Source organism: Mus caroli, chromosome X (assembly GCF_900094665.2).
Source record: "Mus caroli chromosome X, CAROLI_EIJ_v1.1, whole genome shotgun sequence".
NCBI lineage: Eukaryota > Metazoa > Chordata > Mammalia > Rodentia > Muridae > Mus > Mus caroli.
The window spans coordinates 44309715-44335903 of NC_034589.1; the positions used below are offsets into that span (position 1 = coordinate 44309715).

Sequence of the window (26189 nt, forward strand, 5' to 3'; positions counted from 1 at the left end):
TTTATTTGTGAGTATAGTATGTTGAAGTAGGTATACTTGAAGCTGAGGAGCAATACATGCTAACTAGCAGTTTCCATACCCTTAGCTGATCAGCTTGTATACTCACGTGGCACATATAGCAACATGCCTTTGAATCAAAACAGCTCTATTTCTACCTAACTGAATGCACCAATTTTACCTGTTATTAAGGTTTTTACTCTTTTGTAGGAGGCTCATGCCCACTGTAGCCAATAAAATTCAGTATGGCTTCCATTAAATATACTGTTACCTACATAACATATAAGTTAGCCTACAGTAAACTTGTGTGTAAACTCAGAAATTGGAATCATAATAGTAAAATAAAAAAATACATCAATGCTGCATATAATAGGAATATGCAAAGTAACTATAATCTTTATCTTTCTAACTGATGTTTTGATTTTAGTTACCCATTACCTTTTGTTTTTCCCGGGGGAAAAAAACCTCAGTAACTTTGATGTTTTAATATGTCCCAAACTGCACTTCACCAGTCTGCCTTTGTGGTGGATTTCCTTGACTTCTATTGGTGATGTGTGATAGCATATCACATAAAAAAGTCCTTATCCCAGTCACTGATAGCAAATGCTACAGGTAGTAAAAATTTAGGTTTCTGGCCAGAAAACAGTGCTATCATAAACTATCTATATGGGCCCAATCTAATCATAATTGTTCTTAAATGTGAAAAAAAAAAAGAGCCATTTCATTGTTAAGAACTAGGTCTAGGACTAGTGAGATTGCTCAGCTCTTCCAAACGTCCTGAGTTCAAATCCCAGGAATCACATGGTAGCTCACAACCACCCATAATGAGATCTGATGCCCTCTTCTGGCACATCTGAAGACAGCTACAGTGTACTTATGTATAATAATAAATAAATCTTTGGGCTGGAGTAAGCAGGGCTGACTGGAGTGAGCGGGGTTGAACAGGGGTGAGCAGAGGTCCTAAAAATTCAATTCCCAACAACCACATGAAGGCTTACAACCATCTATCTGTTCAGCTACAGTGTACCAATATACATAAAATAAATAAATCTTTAAAAACAAAGAACTTAGTCCAACATTGCTAACTTTGAAAATTGAGGGTAAGTGCCAAGGACTGTGGGTAGTTAGAAAAACACACATTCTGTGCTTACAACACCAACAATTGCAGCTTTGGTGACAACTTGATTTCAGCCTACTGATAACAACCTGGACTCCTGATATCTAAAATGAAAATGTAGTAGAATTTGTGTTATTTTGGGCTGTTGTGTTAACCTGTTAGAAATAAAAAGAAAAAAAAAATTAAGCAACATGAGTTTTGCTCCTGGGATTACCTAGAAATATGATTAATCAATCTACAATAAATAATAACTATTGAGTCAATGGTATAATTTTTAATATTTTATTTGAAACAACACATAGGCAGTATACAACTCAAACTTCCTCCTTTAGCTGCCCTGTATTTAGAAGTGCTACATGCTAAAGAACATTTCCAGTATAAAAACTCCCCACCAAAAATGACCTTGCAATCTCAAAATAAAAGATGTTAACTTTTTGTACCTTACAATTTTGGGGCCAGGTTTTAGGATGCACCTTTAATCCCAGGACATGGGAGACAGAAGCAGATGGGTCTCTATGAATTCCAGGCCACCTAAGGCTGCATTGTGAGATTGCCTCAAAAAACCACCCCCCAACCCCCATATCCAACTCTTTCTCTTCTACTCTCCTGTCTTTCCTGTTCTAAAGTCTATTTATGTACATGGGCTCAGAATTAAAGATGCCTGAAGACTGGAATTTAGAAGCCCAAGTGTTGGGAGTTTCCCTCTCTACATAAAACTCCCAACATCCTCAATTGTCTCAGTATTAGAAAGACTGAAAAATCCCTCATTCTGTCCATAATAGGTTTATACATAAGAGTATTTCAATCGAAAAGACTCTTATCATCCACACGCTTCAGCAATCTCAGGTCTCACTTCAATTGTCTACTACATTCTACACTTTACCTCTTAAGAAGAGAACCTCAAGCATTTACATTTGGTTTCCTCTTAAAGTGCATTATTTAGAGCTGAAGAGATGGCTCCAAAGCACCTATAATGAGATTCAAAGCTCTCTCCTGATATTTGGCCATACATAGAACACTCATTTATAAAAAATCAAAAACAAAAGGGCATTAACTGACTTCCCTAAAAGCACTAAATTCTTTTTTTGTTTGTTTGTTTTTCTTTCTTTTTTTGTTTTTTTTTTTTTTTGTTCGTTTTTTGTTTTGTTTGTTTTTCAAGACAGGGTTTCTCTGTGTAGCCCTGGCTGTCCTCGAACTCACTCTGTAAACCAGGCTGGCCTCGAACTCTGCCTCTGCCTCCCGAGAAAACACTAAATTCTAATTCACTCCTCAAAAGGCCATTAGAAATAATGCTATCAAAGCCAGATATAGTGGCCTCTACCTTTAATCATAGCACTTGGGGCTATGTAGTAGAAGCAAGTAGATTTCAAGGCCCGTTTTGGCCTACAATGGCAAGAAAAACCCCATCTTAAAAAGAAAAAATAAAGGGGAAAGAAAAGAAACACCTAGACCACTATATTGGAACTGGAACTACCCCATACACTAGGAGATAACCATATATTGGCCAAGATAGGATTGAAAACCATTCCTGTGTGCATGTAAGATAACATATTAGCACAACCATTTACTCCAATGCAGGTATATGCTATTATAGACACACTGCTTCAAAGGCAAGAGAAGACATTCCAGAAAGCACAGGCTTAGCATTACAAGTGCTAAGTCTGATTGCTCAGTGTTTACAGAAAATCATGCCTAGAATGCACATAGCTTTCCCCACATGGCAAATCATCCCCACAGACATTTTTCATGTAATATCAAAGCTTATTACTCAAGTTAGATTTTTTTAGGTCTTACTAGTCCATATTAAAAGCAGGTATTGTGTACTTGTTAAAGAAACAGAATGCCATGCTACAAAGATGAAAAACAATCCATAACTCCTCTTATAATGTTGAGTGCACGAAACCATTCAGTTTTGCAGATTAAGTCCTAGTATATAAAAGTCCTTTAATGTTACTCAAGTGACTCTTGGAGAAGATCAAACCGGTGAAGTGGGCTCAGATCATCAAGGGCCAACATGATACTTGTTAGCTTTGTCAGCAACAAAGCAGAAAGACATGCCAGTTCCTTGAGCATAAATCGGCTTTTCCATCCTTAAGATCAAGGTCTGAGGATACCCAGTACCTTTACCTCTGCGGAAAAAGGAGGACTTTGGGGTCCAGTGTCATCTACACATGTCCAAGTGGATTCAAATGTTTATCCGCCTCACTTATCATATATTGCCAGGACTTTGTTGAATTCAGTTGATACTTTTTACAAAACCAAATCATGACTAACAAAAAAAAAGTTTCTATGAAATGAGCAACTAAACAGTAAAAGGTACTGCACATACAAAAGCAGGGTCTCTGAAATGAATTGAACATTAGATTCTCCATTGGATTATTGCCCTCTGTAATAATACTGGGGATTAGTAAATCTGCAACAGAATCCACATATCCCATGAGTTCCCACCTTCCTGATGGTGCTGATTAGGCCACTCTTAAAACCACTGCATCAGAATACAGACGGTAGGGGTGTAGTCATGGCTTTGCTGTTATTTGGCATGAGTAGAGTCCAGGCTTCTACTTGGTCTCTGATGTACTTGTGAGCCCATGCTCAGACTCTGTGGGAACAGAAGTAGAAGCATCTTCAAGATTGACCAGAAAGAGAATCTGTGGTGAAGGGAATCTGGCTTCCAGAAGATACTTGACCAGAACAAGAAATCTCACTGTCTCAAGATCTCAATGGTATTGTAGCATGTAGCTTCCATTTTTGATGATGAGTTGAAGAGCAGCTGAGAAGCTGCCATTGGAACCTAGAAGTAATCAAAAAACCGTAGATGCCGTAAGCAAGTGAGGAACGTAGAATGAGAGGGCTGCAGTCAATGAGCAGTTAACCAGAGTTGTCATTTGGAAAAGGATATCCACTGAGGAGGAACACTCAAAGGCAAAGCATCTGGTTTGGCAGCTGGAAGAAAAGGCCAGGTGATAAGGAACCGCAGGATGCTCTATCAAAGAGCTGGAGGCCAAAAGTTATGACAGAGACATATCAGAAAGCCACTGAAGAGGTGGAAAAGTTCAAGCATCCAGATTGGCTACATCTGCAGACCAGGATCCTCCAGTGTCATCAGAAGGCTCTTAACTGATCTATTCTGTCCAGCTAATACAAGTACGGTGTCAACCATCTCAAATAGAGAATTCTGGAGAAAGGAGCACACAGTGGGCCCCGAGCACATGCAGAACTCCTTCAATTCCAGAAGTGGAAAAATTTTTTTTCCTAATAAGAAAATAACCCCATTAAAGACAAGACAACTAAAGACAGACACTGGAAAATAGACTTAACAGAATCAAACTATTTTGAAAACAGTTTATAAAACCAAGGCCTAAATCAGAACAGTAAGAACATTGTTCAGTGTTAATGAAAACTCCTACAAATCAACAAAAGCTAAATGCAGCCCTCTCCACATTTTTGTATTTTTTCCAACATGTGCAGCCATAAAATGTTCTCTTCTCTCTTCACTTCATCACCACCATTAATTGACATCCACTGTGAGAAAGCCAGGAGGGGAGGATGACACTGAAACATTTCAAATGTAGAGAGAGCAAGAGAGCAGCAAGCTGGGGTAACAGCGCTGGATAGACTCGTCTGAACTGTGCTGCGTCTGGGCATGTGTGGTTGTTCTTCTGATATATAAAAAGCTTTTCCATTAGAACTTATTATGCTGCCATGCAAGAAAGCAAGCAGAAATGAGAGAAAACATACCTTTTACTGGAAGGTTTATGACTGCAAGCAAAATAAGTCATTTTAATCGATATAAAAGCAACTTTGGATTATATAACTTCTGCCAAAATACTGAAAAACCTCACTGTCAATAATACATTTTCTGACAAAAGACTATACAAAAGTTACAGTTCCAAACTTGTCTAAGAGAACACTCATTAGCATGAGCTGTAATTATAAGACTGATGTGGTCAGGGTTGGAACAAACGTTTCTCTATAAATGTTCGTTGAGCTGTTGGTCCTGGGAGAATTATTAGTCCTTTTCTATCCAGTTTAGATAAGTGAGGCATTTGGATAGACATGTACTGTGAGGCACACACTCCTCTTCCTAACCCTTGGATGAGCTGGTAGACTGAGTTTCCTTTGCCAAGAGCTCTTCAAATATATCATTATGCATGTAAAAGAAGACATAGCCAGTCGAACTCCGACCCCTATATACAAAGTCCTCTTGGATCCTTGTTACTTGGAGATCACTATAAGTGAACCAACTCTGACTCTTGAAGTCAAAGGCATCATTGATATAGTGGCCTCCATTGGCACTGCTCCCAATATGGTTGATAACATTAACAAGCCTGTAAACATTTTCTTCTTTTTTATTTAACTTTGTTGGATCCCCCTTGTATGTAGGCTTTGCCTTCTTATGGAGATCATCACTGCATCGGGAGCTCTTACTGGAACCTGATGAGCTCTGTGAACCCTGACTACTATCCTGGGTATGTGAAAGTGTAGTTTTCCCAAGGGTTTCGGTCTGTTCCTGGGAGATTGGTTTTGGATGGCTTTGAGTAAGTGCCTCTAGGGAAATGTGCTTATCACTTCTCCCTTCATTACATTTCTCAGCCTGTTGGTACTTTTGGGCCTCCCTGATACTACCATAATCTAAATCACTAGGTCTATGCTCTTCCTCATGTTTCTTGAGTTTCTCGGTCTCCTTTGTAAGTTCTGACCCAATTATATGTGCTGTGTCACCTTTCCCTGAATTTTCCTGCTGCACTTTTCCACTCAACACTTCAGAGACTCTTTTCCCACTTTGTGCTTCTGACTCCCTGTTTGATCTGATGTTTATAGTTGAGAAACCCTTGGATCTAGGGGTCCTCACTGAATTAAAAGGCAATTTGAGTATTTCAGAACCCAACACTTCAAAGGGTTTTAATAAGTCAAGATTCTTAACATGTTCACCTGGGCGAAGGGGTGGGGGCGGTTTTGTGATTTTGCTACAATGACAAGACAGCCTTAAGTATTTGGAAACAAGGATGGGCCGCTCATCCTTCTTTATTACCCATGACTCATTAAACTGATAGCGTTTCAGATGAACAATAATAACCCTGGGTAGCTGGCCAAACCTGTGCGATGAAACAGATTTGTCGTACAAACACTTTTCACACCTATGCTCAAGCTCCTCTGCACTAAAGAAAAAATCTAAAGTGGACTGGATGGACATGTCTTCCCCTCCTTGGGGAATGTTGATAGAAAGGTATCTACTTGGTTCTCCCTTAAAAAGAGTCAGGCCACAAGCTTTACAAAAAATGGAGCTTAGCAACTCAAATTCAAAATTATTGGTTACAGGACAAACGGGCATTTTGTTGATAGTAGCATAATCAGCAAAAATGTCTTTAAGTAAATAAAAATCCCCCGACTCATTTTCAGACTGCCACATCATGGTTATTCTTTGGAAAGTCTCCTTCAACTGAACTAAACAGAGACTTAAAAACTCATGAGCATCATTCTGCCTGTCAGCAGCAAATATCTCTCCAAATATGGGGAGGGCTTTTGTAATGCCTATAAGTAACTTCTGTCTAAATCGTGCATTGTAAATATCTTTCAAAACAAGCAGTTGCATCAAGCGCATGTTAAAATCATCTTTGGGAGCTTTAATCCATGGGAAACCCTGGTTGAATAAATCATTAATAAACAGTGGTATTGAGCATAGAGACTGTAATACAACATTTATATAGCAGGTGTTTCCCACATTAGGCAGGCCTTGCCACAATTTCTCTGGGTAAAGCAAGCATGTTTTCATATACTCATGCCAATCTAGGCCGTTCTCAATACCGTGTGTTTCCAACAGAACTGGAGAAAATAATTTTGTAATGAGATCATTAAGATCACGAACATCCACACCACTATCTTCAGGATAGTTGGTCTCAAGTGGAAATCCAAACCCTGACTTACTGATGTCTACTTCTCTTACATTCCTTTCTTTTCCATTTTCATTAGATATACACACCACTAAATTTGCCTCAAAGTCCCTGATACTGTCCTTCAGGTTGCTCTGATTTTCATTCTTTGCTAAATCAGAGAAAAATCTTTTCCTCTTTATGAATTGGGTTTCTAATAATCCTACACTGTGAAGAAAGGCTGATGAGGATGGAAGCAAAGACAACTCCTGAAACATGCACATTTCACTGTCTTTGGGTGTTTCAAAGCACTCACTATTTGTTTCACATGAACTTCCAGAGTCATTCAACTCCTGTGCACTTGTGCTAGGCTCACCACATCTCTCATAACTTCTGGCTGGCTGAATACTACCTTGATAGGTTTTGTCTAGGAATCTCTTCAGTTTTCTGGCATCTGTGGTGGTGAGTTTCTCAACAAACAAGAAATCATTATTTTTAAAAGTCAAATGTAGGTAATTCTGGTCTTCGCCATAGGTTTGAAGGACCACACTTTTAATATTATTGTGTAGTTGCAAAGTCTTAATCTTTCCAGTGCTGAAATAGAGAATCAGCTTGACTTCTCTTTTTCCTATACATGTTTCAATGAGTGCATTTCTTGACTTGGACATTCCTGCCTTTGCACTCCACATCTGGACTTGAGCATTTATCAATATGGGCTCCATAATTCTTTTTTCTTTGCAAGTAAACTCACGTATACTGATTAGCAATCTCGGAGTTTCTATTTGTTTCCCAAGTTTACCTAAGGAGACAACAAAGAAACAGCACATAACTTTTCACATACCATGATTATTTCTAATGTTGGCTTTATACGAAAATCATGGGTCTGTAACCCTTTAGTGACTAACCCAACACCATTTGAGAAAAATCCATGGTTGTAAGAGGACAAAAAATCTTGATTATCAACCCAAGAACATGATTTTAAAAATCCAAAAAAGTTCTTTCATTTCTGAGAGAAATACTTATATAAAACCCAAACTCCATTCTTATGCACTGAATCTCTTTTCCTCTGCAGTATTGTTTTCCATTCTAATTAAATTTCAACTTTCCAATAGAAATTCTAAAACTTTCAACGACTTTTAAGACACAATTAAAAAGCATACTGAACAGTATCTTGTGTATAGACATATAATGTGCTAATCTTCCTGACACAGAATGACCTCACAGGGAAGCCAAAATAAATGTTGAAGCAATTAATTAGAAGTACTACATAGCCCTTTCCTCAACTGCAGATGGATATCCCGATGAGTAGAGAAATTCAGACATTGGATACTGAGTGCATCTATCTACCTCCTTCTAATGCCAGTTACATCACCTTCTTTTATTTGGCACTGAGGAAAATTCCATACATTTTACCCTTCATTGCAAAAGTTAAAAAATAAATAGCTTTCTAACTAAGATGATTTTGGTAGCCAGCTCTGCAATTTGACCAAACTGAGTGGGGAAGCTCTTAGTTATAGCGCATGCTTCGAATGAAAAAAAAATCCAGTGTCAATAACCCAAAATAAATTTTACAAAACTAGTGTAAAAGGATCAGATATATTTAATTACTGAAATGTAAACTTTCCAGAGTACTCGGGGGGATTTACAGCAGAAATCATGCTCAGTGAGTCATTGGAAGTTAGGTTTTCTCCTGAATAGTTAGTATTCTCCCTTAGTCTTGCCTATGCTGTTACCTAAGTCAGCAAACTGTCAGTATCAGGAAAAAACTTCTGCTTAATCTGTGCTTAAATGACCAAAAATTGAAAACTGGTAGTATATGATGAAGTTTTTGTTCTATGCAGGAGTTGTGACCACCCATATATAAAAGTGCACATGCTCCCGAGTTAAACAATGATTATCTTTATCATAGTGGAAACTTTCCATATAAACATTTAGGCATAGCAGCAAATTTAAGCTTTCTACATTTGAGGAAGATATGGGGAGGTTCAATACACGTTTCTCTGTGTAGCTCTGGCTGTCCTGTAAATCACTCTGTAGGCCAGGCTGGCCTTGAACAAAAAGTTCCCACCTTTCTGCTTCTTCTTCTTCTTTTTTTAAAGATTTATTTATTTATTTATTTATTATATGTAAGTACCCTGTAGCTGTCTACAGACACACCAGAAGAGGGAGTTATATCTCGTTGCGGATGGTTGTGAGCCACCATGTTGTCGCCGGGATTTGAACTCAGGACCTTCGGAAGAGCAGTCAGTGCTCTTAACCACTGAGCCATCTCACTAGCCCCACCTTTCTGCTTCTTGAGTGCTGGGATCGAAGGTATGCAACATGACATCTGACTTCAAATTCTCTAGATTATGTACAGTTCACTGTTCTTCTGTGGATGCTAAGCACGGGTTTAAACATTTTTCTCTCCACAACAGTTTTAAGCGGTCTTTAGCTTGTTTAAATATTCAACAAAACCTACACCTTAATATTCAGATCTACTTTCAGAGTTTCTACAATCCCCAATCAATCTGTACACTATCCTCCCAAAAATGTAGTGTCCTTTCTCTCTAATGATACTCATAATAATTTAAATCTTCTTGGCATTTCTACTCTCGATATTCAAAAAACAATTAGGAGCTAGGCATAATGTCACAAGTCTTTAACCAGAGCACTTTGGAAGCAGAAGCAGGTGGCTCTCCAGGAGTTTGAGGTTGGCCCAGTCTACTTAATGAGCTCTAGGATAGCCAGTACTGCATAGAGACCTATCTCATACAAAACAAAACAAAAGGCAGGAGATGCGCTCATGAAACTGTACCTGTATTTTTCAATATTTCCTTAAAGTTTGACATACATTTCATTTCTGAATAAAGGAAATTACTTTAGCCTCACTGAGTGTGAAAAGCAAATGGATGGAACTAGAAAATATCATCCTGAGTGAGGTAACTCAGACCCAAAGGGACATACATGGCATGTACTCACTAAAAGTGGATATTAGCCAAAAAAGAACAGAATACCCAGGATAAAATCCACAGAACTCAAGAAGGTTAATAAGCTGAAGGACCCAAGTGACGATGCCTCATTCCTAATTGGGAGGGAGAAGAAAGCAATCACAGGAGGGGGTAGAGGAACCTGAGTGGGAAAGGGGACAGGGAGGGGAAAAGGGGAAACGTGGAGAAAACAGGTCTGAAGCCCTAAGAGCCAGCAGAAAGAATGGAAACAGGTAACCTCGGGAGATAGGGGGTAGGGAACCCTCCAGAATGTACCAGAGACCTGGGAGGTGAGAGACTCTCAGGACTCAAAGGGAGGGATCTTAGATGAAATGTCCTACAGTGGGGAGAGGGAACTTGTAAAGTCCACCTCCAGTAGAAAGACAGGGCATCAAGTGGAGGGATGTGGTTGTCATCTGACAGTCAAAAAAAAAAAACCTCTGACCCAGAATTCTTCCTGTCTGAAATAATGTCAGGGACAAAAATGGAGAAGAGCCTGAGGGAAAGGAGGTCCGGTGATAGGCCCAAATTTGGATCCAGCTTAAGGGGAGGCCCTAAGGCCTGACACTATTACTGATGCTATAATGTGTGTACATGACTGCCTTCTGAGAGGCTCAGATGTAGATAATTACACCCAACCATTGGACTGAAGCCAGGGACCCCTGAAGTGGTGGAATTAGGGAAAGGCTGGAGGAAGCTGAGGAGGAGGTCAACCCCATAGGAAGACCAGTTGTCTTAACTAACCTGGGCCCCTTAGATCTTTCAGACACTGAGCCACCAGGCAACATACACCACATGATAAGAGGCCGCCAACTCGTATACATCAGTGGACTGCCTGGTCTGGCCTCAGTGAGAGAAGATGAGCCTAACCCTTGAGACTTGAGGCCCCAGGGAGTGGGGAGGATTGGTGGTGTGGGAGTTGGGGTGGAAGGGTGGAGACATCTTCTTGGAGACAGGGGATGGTGTGTGAGAAGGTATGGGATGAAGAACAGTCAGAGGACCAGGAGGAGGTAACCACTGGACTGTAAAAATAGATTAGAGAATAATAAAAAGATAACAAATAGTTATATCTTATACAAGAAGTGATCTACAAGGCAGGTATGGTGGCTTATGCCTATAAACATAGCACTTTGGAGACTGAGGCAGGAGAATTTCTACATGTTCAAGGCTATCCTTTCTTACATAGTTTCAGGATTGTCTGAGATACACAGTCAGATTCTGTCTCAAAAATTCCAAAATTAAAGAGTCATAGTCTGGAGATAGGTACACAAACTCTAGAAGGTTGTTTCCAAGCAATGACTATAAAAAATTATTTGTCTGTTCTCCTTCACTGACATGAGTAAGCTGTGTTCATCTGAAATAAAATCAAGTACTTGTTTATCTCAATTGAGTAGGTTAAGGTTAACATGTAGAAGGTGCTGTGGTAAAAGTTTTAATTATCATGTTTCACCCTTGTTTTAACTATGCTGGGAATTGTACTTAAGTCCTCACACATGCCAAGCATATGATCAATCACTGAACTATACTCTCAGCCCTCAGAACACTCAGAAAACATTTGAGATAATAGGGGAAAGATATAACTAGTGTATGCTAAGAAGTCCTGCTTAGTTACCTCACTGGATAGAAACAATAAAGGTTCTAAAAGGTAGTGACCTAGTCCATGTATGTAGGGAGTGGAAATAATAAAATATCATATATTTGCCACTGGGGCTCATAATAAAGTTCTGGCTGCCTCTAATGAGCCCAAGCAAAACCTCTGAAAATGAAACCTTCAATTTGCACTTCTTTGAAATTATGAGTATCTACGAGGTTTTAGGCAAGGTCAGTGGCACTATCAGATTCCATTCAATGGACTGAAGTTAGCCTCAAAGCTGTCTTGGAGGACTTGTTCTATGGAAGTTTGATTCTAGATACGATATCATTAACAAGCATATATAATTAATAAAGAACACTGCATTTCCCAAGAGAATCTAAAAGGCTTCCTCCAACAATGGCTTAGTGTTCCTTACATCTGAACTTCAAAAGTATGTGAATATGCTGAGTTTGGTAAATGAAAAGGGGCACTCTGAAAGCCAGGAGCATTATCAAAAGCAACTCTGCATTAATTCATCCATTACTTCATTAAAAAATAGACATGGAATGCTAAAAACCACTATAAATTTGTGGGGATACAATACTGTAAAGAAATACAAAATCCAGGCTTTTACCAAACTCTCTGTAGCAGAGTTGAAAAACTTACACATAGGGCTAGGGATATAGCTCAATAGTAGATTACTTGTCTAGTATGTGAGGCCCTGTGTTCAGTACTAATCACCTAAAAATATCTAAGAAAACAAAAAATATATATACATAAAATGAATAGGACATATTGTAGCAATTATCAAAGAAAGGGTGTTGGTGGAGGGGTGGATAAGCTTACTTGTTAATTACATGCTACACAAACACAAGGACCTGATTTAATCTCCAGAACCTATAAACAATGATGGTGCCTACTTATACTTTCAGCAGTGAAGGAAAGACAGGAGAATTCCTGGGGTTTCCTTACCAGAAAGACTAGTCTAATCAATAAGTCCTATGCTCCTGAGAGATGCTGTCGAAAATAGAAGGTAGGCATTTGAAGAGCAATACCTGAGGTTAACCTACATTTGCAAATACACAGCAGGCATACATGCATAAACAAGTGCTTGTACATGTACGTGTACACACACACAGACACAGTGAGAGAGAGAGAGAGAGAGAGAGAGAGAGAGAGAGAGAGAGAAGGGGTTAGAGAGAGGAGAGGTAGGAGAGAGGAGGGATAAATGGGGAGACAGAAAATAGAGAGAGCAACCTCCTCAAAGAAAAGGAGAGCAAAGGAAAATAAATACACTATACTATTGGTAATGGGGGTAGGCTTGCTTTAGACTTGTGGACACCTGGCAATAATATATATCTGCGTTCTAGATGGGAAAAAGACTAAACACAATTCCCAATTTCAGGGAGAAGTGTAAAGGCATCTGCAGTGAAAGACAGTACTGAAGGCACTGTGGAAGAGCAGGAAAGCAAATGGCTTCATAACCTTGCTAAGCAGCTCCATGGTACAGGGCTGCCTTAGACTTACAGGCATGGATGTACAATGGGATCAATCATCAGTTTGCTTTTCTCCAGTGCCAGTTGTCCTGGGGCAACATATACAAATAGGAACTCTGATTTTTGACTTGTTGGTGGATTCCACTCATTCCAACGTAACCATACAAGAAAAAAGAAATAGCAGAGCTGTAAGAATAAAGAAGGGTATGCTCATAAACATGGCCTTTAAAATTGATGAAATGTCTCAGCAGTTCAGAATGCTTACTGCTTTTGGAAAAAGGACCCAGTTTGGTTCTCAGACCTCATATCAGGTAGCTCCAGGGATAAGATGCTATTATGTCCTGGCCACTGTGGATAACTGCACTTAATGTACATAAACCTAGATACACACACATACACAAAAACAAAAATAAAATAAATCTTTGAAAAGAAAAGTAACATGAGGACAGAGGATTAAAATAGACGAAGATGTGGACCTGGGGCATGGCTCAGTTGCTAATGAGTCCATGGGGACTTGCTGCCATGCTTTACAATCTGAGTTCAATCTCCCAACCCAAATGGTGTAAGGAGAGCACTGATTACCTAGAATTGTCCTGCCCACCATGTGTAATGACATCCATGTGCTCACATGATTACATATACACAAAATACATGAAACATAATAAAATATTAAAATACATATAGGGATATGCTCCATAAATTCTGAGGCTATAGTTGTAACATCAGTTGCAGAGTCTCTCTTATTTTAGTAGCTGTAATTCTGTCTCCTGCGTCTAAGCAGCTGTCAACAAGTTAAAATACTTCCTTCTCCTATTGTCCTTTCGTCTTCCTTTTTGTTTTTCTATTTTCTATTCATTCTCAACTTGTCCCCTAAGCTGGAAGCAAGCAATAAGAAACGAGGACAAAACTGAATGTTACGTGTATGTGGATTGGGTTGAAAGCAGGCAGGATCAGGTATAAGGGGTAGGCAAGTTGAGATCTGATGAAAGGAAAGAAGAAACCACCCTCTCCTTTTTTCTACCCTTCACGTTTGGGTTAAAGGTCACCACATCAAGAGCTGCACTGCCTCTAAAGCATTAGCAATTAAATCCAGTCATTCTGTTCGTTTCCAGTATCAGTGTGCCTGGCTTTTCAAAACGATTGGATCAAGACAGATTTTCTCCTTGCCTGTCTGGCTTAAAGGTGCATTTCCACACTCAGCACACATCCAAATCATTGTATAGCAGAGAAATGCCATTACTTCGCCTCTTGACATACACTGCACATAAATCACTCTATAGGAGGTCCTGACCAAAATAGGAAGAATTCTCTAGACTAGCAAATTGTTCCCATGAACTATTCCAGCTTTGTATTCTGTCTGAGAGATATTTGGCAGAGCATGTATTTTATTCTTTAAAAATGATTATGTTAGTGCTCTTAATAAGACATAGCTGAGAACAATGCATACATAATTTTCAAAAGATAAATATTATTTCACTAAAGAATGTTCTCTCATGAAAAAGCATGTATTCCCTATACAGCATGAGAGAAATTCTTGACATTAATTCTTTCTCTACTGTAACCTATCATCTTAGTATTTTATAGACCTTATTTCTAACTATTGTTTCTTTATTCACCTACTAACCAAAATATCTTTTCTTATTTAGTTGACTATGGGACAAAGAAAAATATAAGGCAGTAAAAAAATTCCTGCTCTCAGACAAGTTATCAGACAAATAATACAAACAATAGCAGTACAAGGAAAAATGTATTAATTAAAAGCCAATACATGTGTTACCAAAGTCTATGTGTTACCATCTGCCCCCTCAACTTCTCATAGTATTTTCTCTTTTTATATTGTGTAAGGGAGGAGATTGGTGCTATTTGTGTATGAGTGGGTGTAGAGGTCAAAGGTCAACCTTGAGTGGTTTTTTTTTTTTTTGGGTCAGGAGCCACCAACCTCCACTGTGTTCTTAAATTTTTATTATTTTGTGTTTTGCCTACATGCATGTTTATTCATCATGTGCACCTAGTATCCAGAGGCCAGAAAAAGAGGTTGTATTCCCCTATAACCGAAGTTGTGCTGAGTTTTGAGGTACCATATAGTTTATTGAAGCAAATTTAAGTCACATTAGTTTTCAAAGTGTATGATGTGGTAAGTACATGCCTTTAATCCCAACCCTTGGGAAGTAGAGGCAGGAGAATTAAAAAAAAAATTCAAGGTCACCTTCAGCTAAACAGGGCATTCATAACCAGTCTGGGTTATATAGGCAGTGTCTCAAGAAAACCAGAAAACAATCCCATGAAGCAATCATGCCAAAGGAAGTTTCAGGAAAAGGTGACTACCCAAGAGAGATGCCTTTTTTGACCCATTATAGGGGTACAGAAAATTGTAAGAGAATTCAACTTACCAGAGACTGGCAATGGATGCTAAATGCAAATGAAGCAGCTTCCCAACTCAGCAGTGTGTGTATATGCCAAGGGAAAACAACCTATTAGGACAGAAAACCGGATTGTGAGTCTACAAAATCTTGGAAACATGCATACCTGTGGGGTTGTTAAGTCTTGGAAACATGCACACCCCGTGAGCAGGAATTTACTTGTTCTTCACAATGAATAAGAAAATCTGCGATTTCACATGGTAGGTTGGCATCCCCAGAACAGAATTTCCTTAACAGTGGTGACTGCAGAAGTGGCAGCTTTGGCCTGTGGTAGTTGTCAACATTTGAGAACAGGCATGGATGGGTCTTCTGCCTTTATGTCTAAATATTTTATTGTCTGAAACTTATATCCCATTTACTGCTAATCCTTTCTTCCAATCATTTTACTAAACATATGCACATATTACCAATGTGGTGGTATATACATTTGATTCTGCAGACTGCTGACCATTGTTTCTTAAACACAACATGTTGGTCACTAGATCACTCTGACAGCTTAAAAACAAAAAAAGTCTAATATACAGAAGGCTAAACAAAAAGGGTCTTGCTCGTTTTCCTTATGTATGCAGCTAACAGTCAACATTTGTTGTTGTTTTCCTTTCAATCTTAGGCATCTAGCCTAGCATTAGAACTCAACTTGTTTTCATGGACTTTTCATCTCATTTCTTTTCTCTCCCCTGTCTCTGCCACATGATACATTCTAATCTCATAGACATTTTGAACAAAGACCCAGTCATTAGATGAACATAGAGACAATAGAAAAAATGGGGAGAAATCACAGCAACAAGGGAACTTATTCTGTCCCAAAGTACAGGAGAACCACAATGGAGCAGTAACCATCAAATAACATGAGCAAAATATCACTGCAAAAGTTTGTCCAGAAAATAATTTACTCCTTCCCTAGCGTATGTTGTACACTAGTTAAGACACAGTATTAATGATCTCAAGCAGTTTCTATGTGCCTGTCACTACTGTGGATCCACATTCTCTAATTACCAAAGGCTAAAAACAAAATGAGAAGGTAGGTCTGGGACGAAATTTAACAACAAGGCAACATTAAACTTAAAGAGATCACAGTCTAGACTAAAGTTGGAGAGAATAAAAAAATGGCATCTGTTTTAATTCTTTCAGAGATACAGAGAACACAAGGCTGCTAGTCAGTCTTGTGGGCAGTTAGTTTGGTATTAAAAAACCATAACAGTAAGCATATGATCTGAACAATAATGAAGGTAATCAAGTTTCAGGGGCATCTGAAATAAGATTAGGAGTTCAAATTAATATTGAATTGAAAAAGCTTTAGGCCGGCCAGTGGTGGCGCTCGATCCCAGCCCTTGGGAGGCAGAGGCTGGTGGATTTCCGAGTTCCAGGCCAGCCTGGTCTACAGACTGAGTTCCAGGACATCCAGGGCTACACAGAGAAACCCTGTCTCAAAAAAGAAAGAAAAAGGAAAAGAAAAAGCTTTAGAACCGTCTTATATGGGGATTCACTGGTTCTAATATTCATCAAGATGAACCAAAAGGTAGGACTGTAGCCAGTTCAAGGTAGACCAACCAAATATTAACTGCCACTGCAAGAGGATTCCTTGGGTTCCTCAAAACTCCTATATATAGTTCCCCATCTCACACTTTGTGTGCAAACTTACCTAACTACAATCGTCTTCCCAGGATGACCTGTAAGCACAGTTTTATAAGATGTCCCATGCTGATGCTCTTTCCCCAGAACTATCAGTCCGCAGTTCAACAATCCATGTGTTCTCTGGTCCAAACCATTCTTTGCTACATTTGCTAATATACCCCTGACATCTGACTATAGAGAGCTACTACCCAACATAAATAGGTTTAGGCTCTATCCCATAGCAACAACTTCAAAGCCCAGGTAAATCTAGGTTCCTGTTCCACAAAGCACAGTTCTTCTAAAAGAGGCAAGCATCACAAGTAAGAAGATGGTGATATATGTACAGATACTGACTTTGGATTTATGCCTGAAACTTGAGCATCTCCTCTTGTGAGGGAAAATCTAAGATAAATTATAAGATTTTTTCATACTATATGCCTCGGTGAAAGTAGGATGTTGAAGTCTAAGTAAGGAAAACAAATAGGAAACAGACAAAGACAGCCTGTGGTAATAAGAGTTAAGCCCATCCATTATTCTAATAATCTCCCTTGGGTCAACGTCATCCTTGGAACATTTATGACCGCTAGAACAATTTTGAAAAGAGTTAACATCTCATTCCAATTGAGTAGTGAGAAGGTTCAAGTTTTTATCTAGCAGAACATAACATCTTACAAGGATTCCTTTATACGTGACTTTATAGCAATGCCATACCTTACCCCCAAAGCTGCAAGGAGACACTTTAAGGATATTAGTGGAGTAGATTCAGCTTTGGGGTTCAATCAGGGGTGTTTTAGGCTCCACACGACACAAGGGGGCACTACAGCATTTTCCTTACCAAGGCAAAGAGGGCAGGGAAGTCAGTCTTCATCTGACTTAAGAATAAACACATTCCAGGTTTAAAACTTGGTAAGAGAATTTTAAATAGCCACTGTTTGCAAAAAAGAACCTGGAAAATGTAGTAAGTGCCACCAGGGCTCAAACAAAAATCTATCAGAATGACTTCCAAATTTTGAATAGGAAAAAAAAAATCTAAAGTTGACTTTATTCATTCTATTTTAAAATATCTTAAAATAGCCTTAATATTGACTATTTTTAAATACCATTAATACTGGTAAAGAGGAGGAAGAGATGGAGGAACCAGAGGGATCAGGGACATACCACAAGAACATAGCCTAGAGAATCAACTGACTGGGAGTCATGGAAACTTGAGATCAGGGAGCCTGTAAGTGGGGGGGGGGGTCTGACCTAGGTCCTCTACATATATGTTATGGTTAAGTGACTTGGGGTTCTTGTGGAAGTCCTCAAAGTGGGACTTGGGATTGTCCCTGACTCTTTTGGATACTTGTACGACAGTTTTCCCACTACTGGATTGCCTTGTCCAGCCTTGATGTGGTAGTATATGCCTGGTCCTATTGTAGCTTGTTATGCTGGGTTTGGTTGATGCCCCTTAGAGGCCTGCTCTTTTCTAAGGGGAAGAGGGAGGGGGCTGGAAGTCTTCAGGGAGGAGAGGGCGGGGAAACTGTCGTAAAGATATAATAAATGAGAAAAGAGCAATAACTCAAAAAGAAAATATTTATAGGGCAAAATGATGGGATTGGCTTGCATTTAGGAGGCATAGGGTAACCAACAAGTTCTTGAATCCATTCAAAAATATTTGGATTGGAACTTTTCTGTATTACATGCCCATGGGTTTTCATGACTGTGACTATGCAAATGGTATAACAAATAATAATTAATATTGACATATTATACCTGGTGCCAAGTTAAAGCCAACAGTATATCAAGAAATACAGATTCTTTCCTTTATAGCCTATTTGTTTCTTCAAAACACAAATATGACCCACATATGCTTGCCCCCAAGAAGTTTCTCAGTAATTACACAGGCTTGTATGGGATATGTCACTTAATCATATAGATATACAAATGAAAAAGGAAGAAAAATACATTCACAAGAGTAGGTTAATCAATAATGTATCGATTTGCTCAGTGACTCTTGACAAGGGTCAGAATTAATGAAAACTTCTTTGAGAACTCGCAATTTTCTCATTGGAAGTGACAGTGAGTTGTGCTAGACAGTTTTTACTGTAGTTGTCTTCAGAAATTTCTCGTGTCCTTTTTCATTTGGGGGTGTTGATTTTATAAGTTTCAAACACTGAAGCAGGGCTATGCCCTTTATGGAAGCATAAAATTTATACTGTAAAAATTTGTCCAAGTTCTTCATTCCCAAAAGATGAAAATAGGCTCATGAATAAATGACTGATTTGATCAAATTCCCTTGTATTCTTTTGCTATCAAGTACATACAGTCAATATGTCTGTCACCATAGCAAAGGTCTGCGTTCAGAACTCACTAATCCCTTCTATACTTCTGTCTTCTGGATGGATGTGTGTAAACAAAGAAAGTGGATCTCTGAGAGGGTCCAGGACATTTTCAATATATAGATGCTTATGCTGCTTGGCTACTTACTTCTCTGCTGAGGGGATAAAACCATACGGAGAAGCTAAATGGACCCTAGGGGAATGATTTACTGGTAAGGATCAATTTTTTAGTGGGGAAAAAATGTGCCACAAATACTCAGGATTTTCAACATGTTCTAATTAGTGTGCTGAAGTGGTGGGTTGCTGTCAAGCATGTGGTTTTCCATATGAAGGCTATTTCATTATATGAGAGCAGTTAGCATTGCAATCTAGGGGAGAAAGAGTAGTGTTTACTCTCCGGAGATATCTTCACCTCTAGCTACAGCCACAATGGGATTGATAACACATCTGAGGAAGCATCAAACTAACTTATTTTAAGAAATTCAGAGTAGCAGGAGCTACGTGTAGACATGTATGCAAATAATAAAACAGTTGATATATCATTTATTATTTGTGAAACAACCTAAATAACTGATAAGTAACTGCAAATAGTTATTCTACTGGACACATATATGATCTATAAAAGATTAGAGTAGGCATAGTTTAATACACTGCCAGTTTTAGAAAATGTATGCACTTCCAAGGGACAGCTACTGAAGTCTCAGTGACCTAACTCCTACCTCCCACATCTCTAACACCTCTTCCATGGTGCAGAGTACATGGAACACAGCAGTCGACAGACAGCACTAATCTACTGAGTTTATTGGATAAAGAAGAGACATGACCAGAAGGACTTATTTTGCTTTTACTATTTGCTTTTTTCTTTTTCACCAGCTAAGTATAGCCATGAAACTGGAATAGGCAAGTATGTGAAACAGAAGACAATTAAACATATAGCAAATAGCCGAAATAAGAAATCTATCCCTGAGGGGTCAGGGCTCGGGAGATTTGAACAAAGATGAAATTAAATCAGTAAAACTACTACTTATACATATGGTTCCAAGAAGATGTCACTGGGCCAACTATAACAACTGCCAGAGCATTTGTTGCGTGAAGATGACCATGGACTATGCAGGAGCATGACATTTAAGTCCAAAGGGTGAGAGTGTAAAAGTTATTTTACATCAACCGAACTGGAAAGCTAACAACTTTAGAATGGAAGGGGAAACTGCATGATCACAAGGGCAGCAGCCTTTTGCAATAATCTTGAGCTACTATGTAAGGAACAAATTTACTACCAACACATTCTCTGTGGTGAAACAACTAGCAAAACTCTTATATATATATGACCCTGAAGCTGGAAATCTATGAAATAAATGGTTTTTTACTTATATGAAGTCAAACGTGAGTAAATAATATTGCAAACCACCCAGACTGTTGGGGAAAAAACCCTTAAACAGAAAGTTTAACAGCCTAAGATAGAATTGTTCTATAAAACATAAATCAAATAATTGAGACCCCCACTTATTTAAGTTTCTAGAGTTCTTTGCAATAATTTCATCTTCTTATCATTCCATTATTTAATTCTCTTTTTCACACTGTTGATTGCTTTAGTATGTAAGGATGGGGGTGACAAAGGGATATAGATGAAGTTAAAGAAGAGTGATCTACATCATCAAGAACAAGGCAGTAGGAAAACATGAAACATCTTGCAAGATCAGGTAACACCCCTTTCAGTATAGAATTTGGCAAAACGTGCCTCTACACTGTGGAATTTAGTGAGTCCCAGAGATGGGAAAAAAACTATATTTCATGTCAGTGGTGTTTGAATTCAACAAAGGTTGGAAGACAGTTACACAGTCAGTTACACACAAGGTGGCATTCAGTCAGCATGCCTGATTGAGAAAGGAAATTTGTCACTCAGATCACAATCTGTAAGCATCATCAGTTGTCATATGTGTGACCCACTGAACACAATTTGTCTCCATGTTTAGAGAGCTTCAGAACCACATGAAATCTCAGGAAAGGGAGTAAATACATTTGTTTCTACCAAAAAGTGATTTCGGATAAAAAAAAAAAATCTATGCTCCTCTTAAAGACTACTTATATGCCTTGTTTTACAATTTAGGCAAGAAATGCCACTACAGATATTATAAGAAACTTCAACCTGATTGTTTGTTTGTTTTTTGCTTATTTTAAGTAGGAGAATGAGTATGTTTGTGATTTCAGGCTGAGGTCTAAAGTGGTTTGAACAGAGTCCCAGGAAAATAAGAACTTGGAATACATTTAGTTAGAGTATTAGAGGTCTAAGCTGACTGAATAACATAGTGAATTGTTATTATTTTTTTTAATCTATAGGCAGAATACTGCATCATCACTGTGGGAACTCCAATCTACCAAAATTAGTGGAAAAATAGGTGTGCTGAACCAGAACTCCTCTGAATCTGGGGTGTCTTCAATAGGAGAGGCACAAAAAGCTGTCTTTAATTGCTCATATGGGAACTCTGTCATAAAAGAGCCATGACTCAGAAAAGAAGTACAGCTGTGACACAAAGATAATACTCCATATAATACTAAGTGCCACCTGAGAGTTTCTTAGTTATATGATACAAATTCTCTTACTTCCTTACACCTAATTTGAATTGTTTTCCTTTCTGACATCTGCTGAGAGTGACGCATACTGACAATCTTGGTATCTCAGTCCTGTCCTATAATGCCAGCTAATTGGGAGCCTGAGACAAAAGAATTGCAAGTTTGATGCCCACATTGGGTACGGAGTGAATACAAGGCTGATCAAGCAATTTAGTGAGATCCTGTCTCCTCAAGACAAAAAGTGTGAAAGCAAAGGACATAGCTCAGTGGTAGGTCATTCAGCTAACATCTGCAATACCCTAGGCTCAATCTCTAGGATAACACACACACACCCCAAAAAAGAAGAAGGGCAGTAAGAATTCAGAGGGGAAAGAGAGCAAGAGTGAGAGCAAAAAGGTGAGAGAGCAAGCAAATACAAACTGATAAGATGAGCTAGCAAGATAGATCAGCAGAAAAGTTCCTGCTGCCAAGCCTGACAGTTTATGATTTGACTCCTTGGAACTTAGAACTACTCTCCTAAGTTGTCCTGTGATCTCTACATGTTTGTGGCAGCATGTGTATGCATGCATGTGCATATGTATACGCACAGACATACACAAATAATATAAAAATATATTTAAATCAGCCAATGACATTAAACAGGATTAAATAAGATGAAGATATTAAATTAACCATGAATAATACTATGAGCACATTTTCTGAAAATATTCTTAAAGCAGAAGGTTAATTTTTCCTATGGCAGATACGAGACAGATTCATACCTGAGGCAAATTTAAAATACAGATTAATTTTTCATGTGAAAATTCAGAAGTCTAGTCAGTGCTTTTCCATAGATCTAAGTAAATCCACCTCTCTCCACAATTGGGCCACAGAGCAGGGAACTCTCTGAGGACAGTAAACAGAAGGACTTAGAAATGCTTGGTGTTGATAGGCAATGAAAGATCTTTAGCATCACTGCCAAGTTTGCCAGATAAGGACATTGAGGTCAGAGAGGACATCAGTATTTGAGCCAAGACTGCAAGTCTTCCCGAGTCCTTGAGTTCCCTAGACTGAACTCAAGCCTCCTATCTAAGTACAGAGTCTCTTTTATTCCCAATCTACCTTTGGAGTTTTGATTCTGTTTACAGGAAGCAGCACAAACGGCAGCAAGTACTGGAACTGTGTTAGCCTGGGCAAGAGTCTGGGTGATGAGGATCTTTAGTTCAGTAACTAAACTCGCCTGGATAAAATCCAAGAATGCCTGCCCGACCCTGATCTCTACTTTCCAGTGCAGAGAATTAAGCTAAATCCCAGGGACTGTGCTTCCTACAAGTGGGCAAAAGGTTAACAGCCTTCTAAAGATTCAAGAAGTGACTCATTCCACATCCTCTAGACAGCCTTTAATTTTTCAAGTACAGATATGGCTGACTGGGTGGGAGTATCTCTGGTTTCACAGCTCCAATTAATTTTTTTTTTTACTTTCTTCTTTCCCATTCCCTTTACCTGTTCCCTCCTGAGTTTTAATGATCCAAACAGCATTGAGGCACCATCATCTTCCATACTCCAAACTAAAATAGAATGCACTGAGCATTCAAGTCAAAATTGCTGTCTTGCCTTGCTCTGTCTTAATGGCCAACAGAAAATATGCTCAGAGTTCTTTATAAGGAAAGCAGAGAACGTCTTACCATACTAGTGTCTTAACATTTGGGGGAATACATTAGGAACTTGTTTGGTTTTAAGATTCTGTCCTTTTTAAAGCTTTCCATGTACCTTGCTTCTTCTCTGCACATAATGAACCTTTCTCTTAACTTATCAGTCACATAGAATCTGAGTGACTTGAAAATTGAAGACCATCCACTTGAATAAATTACTTGGTGTAATAATGCCTAATGATACATCCTACATAATCATAGCAAACCTTGCCCTTGAAACCACAGTCCCACATTCTATTACCCTATATGCTTATCAATTCAGCCTAGCCGACAGAATTACTGGCTTTTAGATACCATCATTGAACAATGTTGACACTAAATTATAGGTGTTATTTATCAGCTAAAACATCTGTTATAGTCCTAAAAGACAATCACAGAGATTGCTTCTGCTCACACGCAGATGGCTGAACTCCATGCAGCTTCAAAGACTGACCTGGAGTCCAGCAGCTACTTATGGAACTCAGGTACTAATGGCATCCTCAAATGAATCCATTTGCAATTTTCAACACAGACATGGTCATGAATACTTGAAATTAAAAAGAAAAAAGCTGAAAGTCTCAGTGATTGATTGTACATGCCGCTAAATCTGCACTTACTGAGGAGGAAGGCATGAGAAAAATACTGCTTTCACTTAGTTTTTCAGAGAATTGATGTGTAGCGGTCGGTGGGGTTTGGGAAAACGGATGTAATTAATTATGCACAGCACTAGGTTGCTGATTGAATGGGATACCCAGCTCTCAGAAGGTTGCCAGTGATGGATTGAAGCTGCATAGCCGTAGCAATGGCCCTTGCAGTGGAAGTCATTACAGTAGGTGTCAGGTGATGTAAATCACAAGCAAAGAATGTAACCTCCCCTTCCACATAAAGATTAGACTCAGCTTCAGAATTGAGTTATTATGTGAAATGCCATCCTATTGAAACCCCAAAAGACAAGCCAATTGCCCTTTAAACAATTGTAAACATGCAGCTTCCACATGGGGAGTGTCCTTATCTGTTATTGTGCATTCGGCCAATACCCTGGAGCGATTCCCTCTCTCAAGATGTGAGAGGCTGGTGACAGTGCCATAATCAGGGTGCCACAATCCTCAAGACTGAACGTGTGCCTTAGGCAACACTCAATGCATTTTCTCACACTTCTCATGCTAGGAACTGAAGATCAAGGTCCTCTACCATTTTACTTCCTGTGAGACCTTTCTTCCTGACAGCCATGGTTACCTTGTCCCTTTATCCTCACACAGCCCCTCTGTGTATGCAAGTATGTGGTGGCAGAAAGAAGACGGGGAGGGGAAAGGAGAAAAGCAGATGGAGAGGGTGGAGAAAGGAAAGACTGGGCTGTTTCTCTTCTATAAGGCCAACAATCATAAAGAATTATAAACTCAGCATTATGACTTCATTTAACCATAATTAAGTTTAAAATCATCTCTTAGTACTCACATTGGGAGGTTAGGGCTTCAATACATAAATATGGGATGTGACAGTTTAGTGCATATAGAAGTAATGGGCTTTGGGGCTGTATCAACATTCTTTCATCCCAGAAGACATGGGTTACCTCTCCATAAAACAATACCAAGGGGGTAATTATCAAAAAGGACTCTAACTGGAGTCTTATAGCTAGTTATCTGTAAGCTATCTTTTAGCTATCTGCCCATGGTCCTCCTCCCACAAATACATAATTTTTAAAGTAAACTATAAATCTGGTTGGGCATGGTAGTAGACATCTTTAATCCCAAGACTTGGTAGGTAGAAGTATCAGAAATTCAATGCTATCCTTTGCAACATGGTGAGTCTAAGTCCAGGCTGGGATACAGGAGGCCCTATCTAAAGACATTACTTTAAGAAGGTAGAAAGGCACTGGGCAGTGGTGGCACACGCCTTTAATTTCAGCACTCGGAAGGCAGAGGCAAGTGGATTTCCAAGTTTGAGGCCAGCCTGGTCTACAGAGTGAGTTCCAGGACAGCCAGGGCTACACAGAGAAACCCTGTCTCAAAAAAAAAAAAAAAAAAGGTAGAAAGGCAGCCCTGAAACACCCAGTACCTTCCTGCACCTTACAAAGCCTAAAACAAAACATAAGGTACAAAGCTGCAGGGACTGGGAATATAACAGTAAACTGAAGAGAAAGACCAGGGAAAAATCTTTAAATATTGGGTTTCATATTTAGGAAAAGATCCCAACATTTGGGCACAACAAAATGGTACTCATCCAAGGGGAGTTTTCAGGCTTAGCTTTCAGAAACAGAGGGATCCTATTCACTTACCTGGAACATCAGCAGGAATACAAACAGCAGCAGCCATACTTGCTAGCATAATCTAATAGGAAAGGCAGAAGGCCCCCACTTGCAAATAAGCCCATGCTGGCCTAACCTGTTTGAATCTACTACAGAAAATAACTCATTACCCACTCTATGCAGAACTCAATTTGAAGAGTCTCCACATCCACTTCCTCAGAGGAAGGCAATACTGAGCAGGCTTTCTTTTCTTTTCTTTTCTTTTCTTTTCTTTTCTTTTCTTTTCTTTTCTTTTTCTTTCTTTCTTTCTTTTTTTTTTTTTTTTTTTT

The 26189-nt window shown here is 38.9% G+C and overlaps 1 protein-coding gene across 1 annotated transcript in view; it reads right to left on the reverse strand.

The window, feature by feature from the left end:
• Positions 1-3923: 3923 nt before the first annotated feature.
• The window catches only part of Usp26 (ubiquitin specific peptidase 26), a 37592-nt gene continuing 15326 nt past the window's right edge, over positions 3924-26189 (reverse strand). The window contains exons 5-6 of the mRNA XM_021153502.1: positions 15413-15493; positions 3924-7783 (exon numbers count right to left, since the gene is read on the reverse strand). Coding sequence (XP_021009161.1) covers positions 5199-7706 — 2508 coding nt within the window. The 5' untranslated portion in view covers positions 7707-7783; positions 15413-15493 and the 3' untranslated portion in view covers positions 3924-5198. The remainder of the gene's footprint in view (positions 7784-15412; positions 15494-26189) is intronic.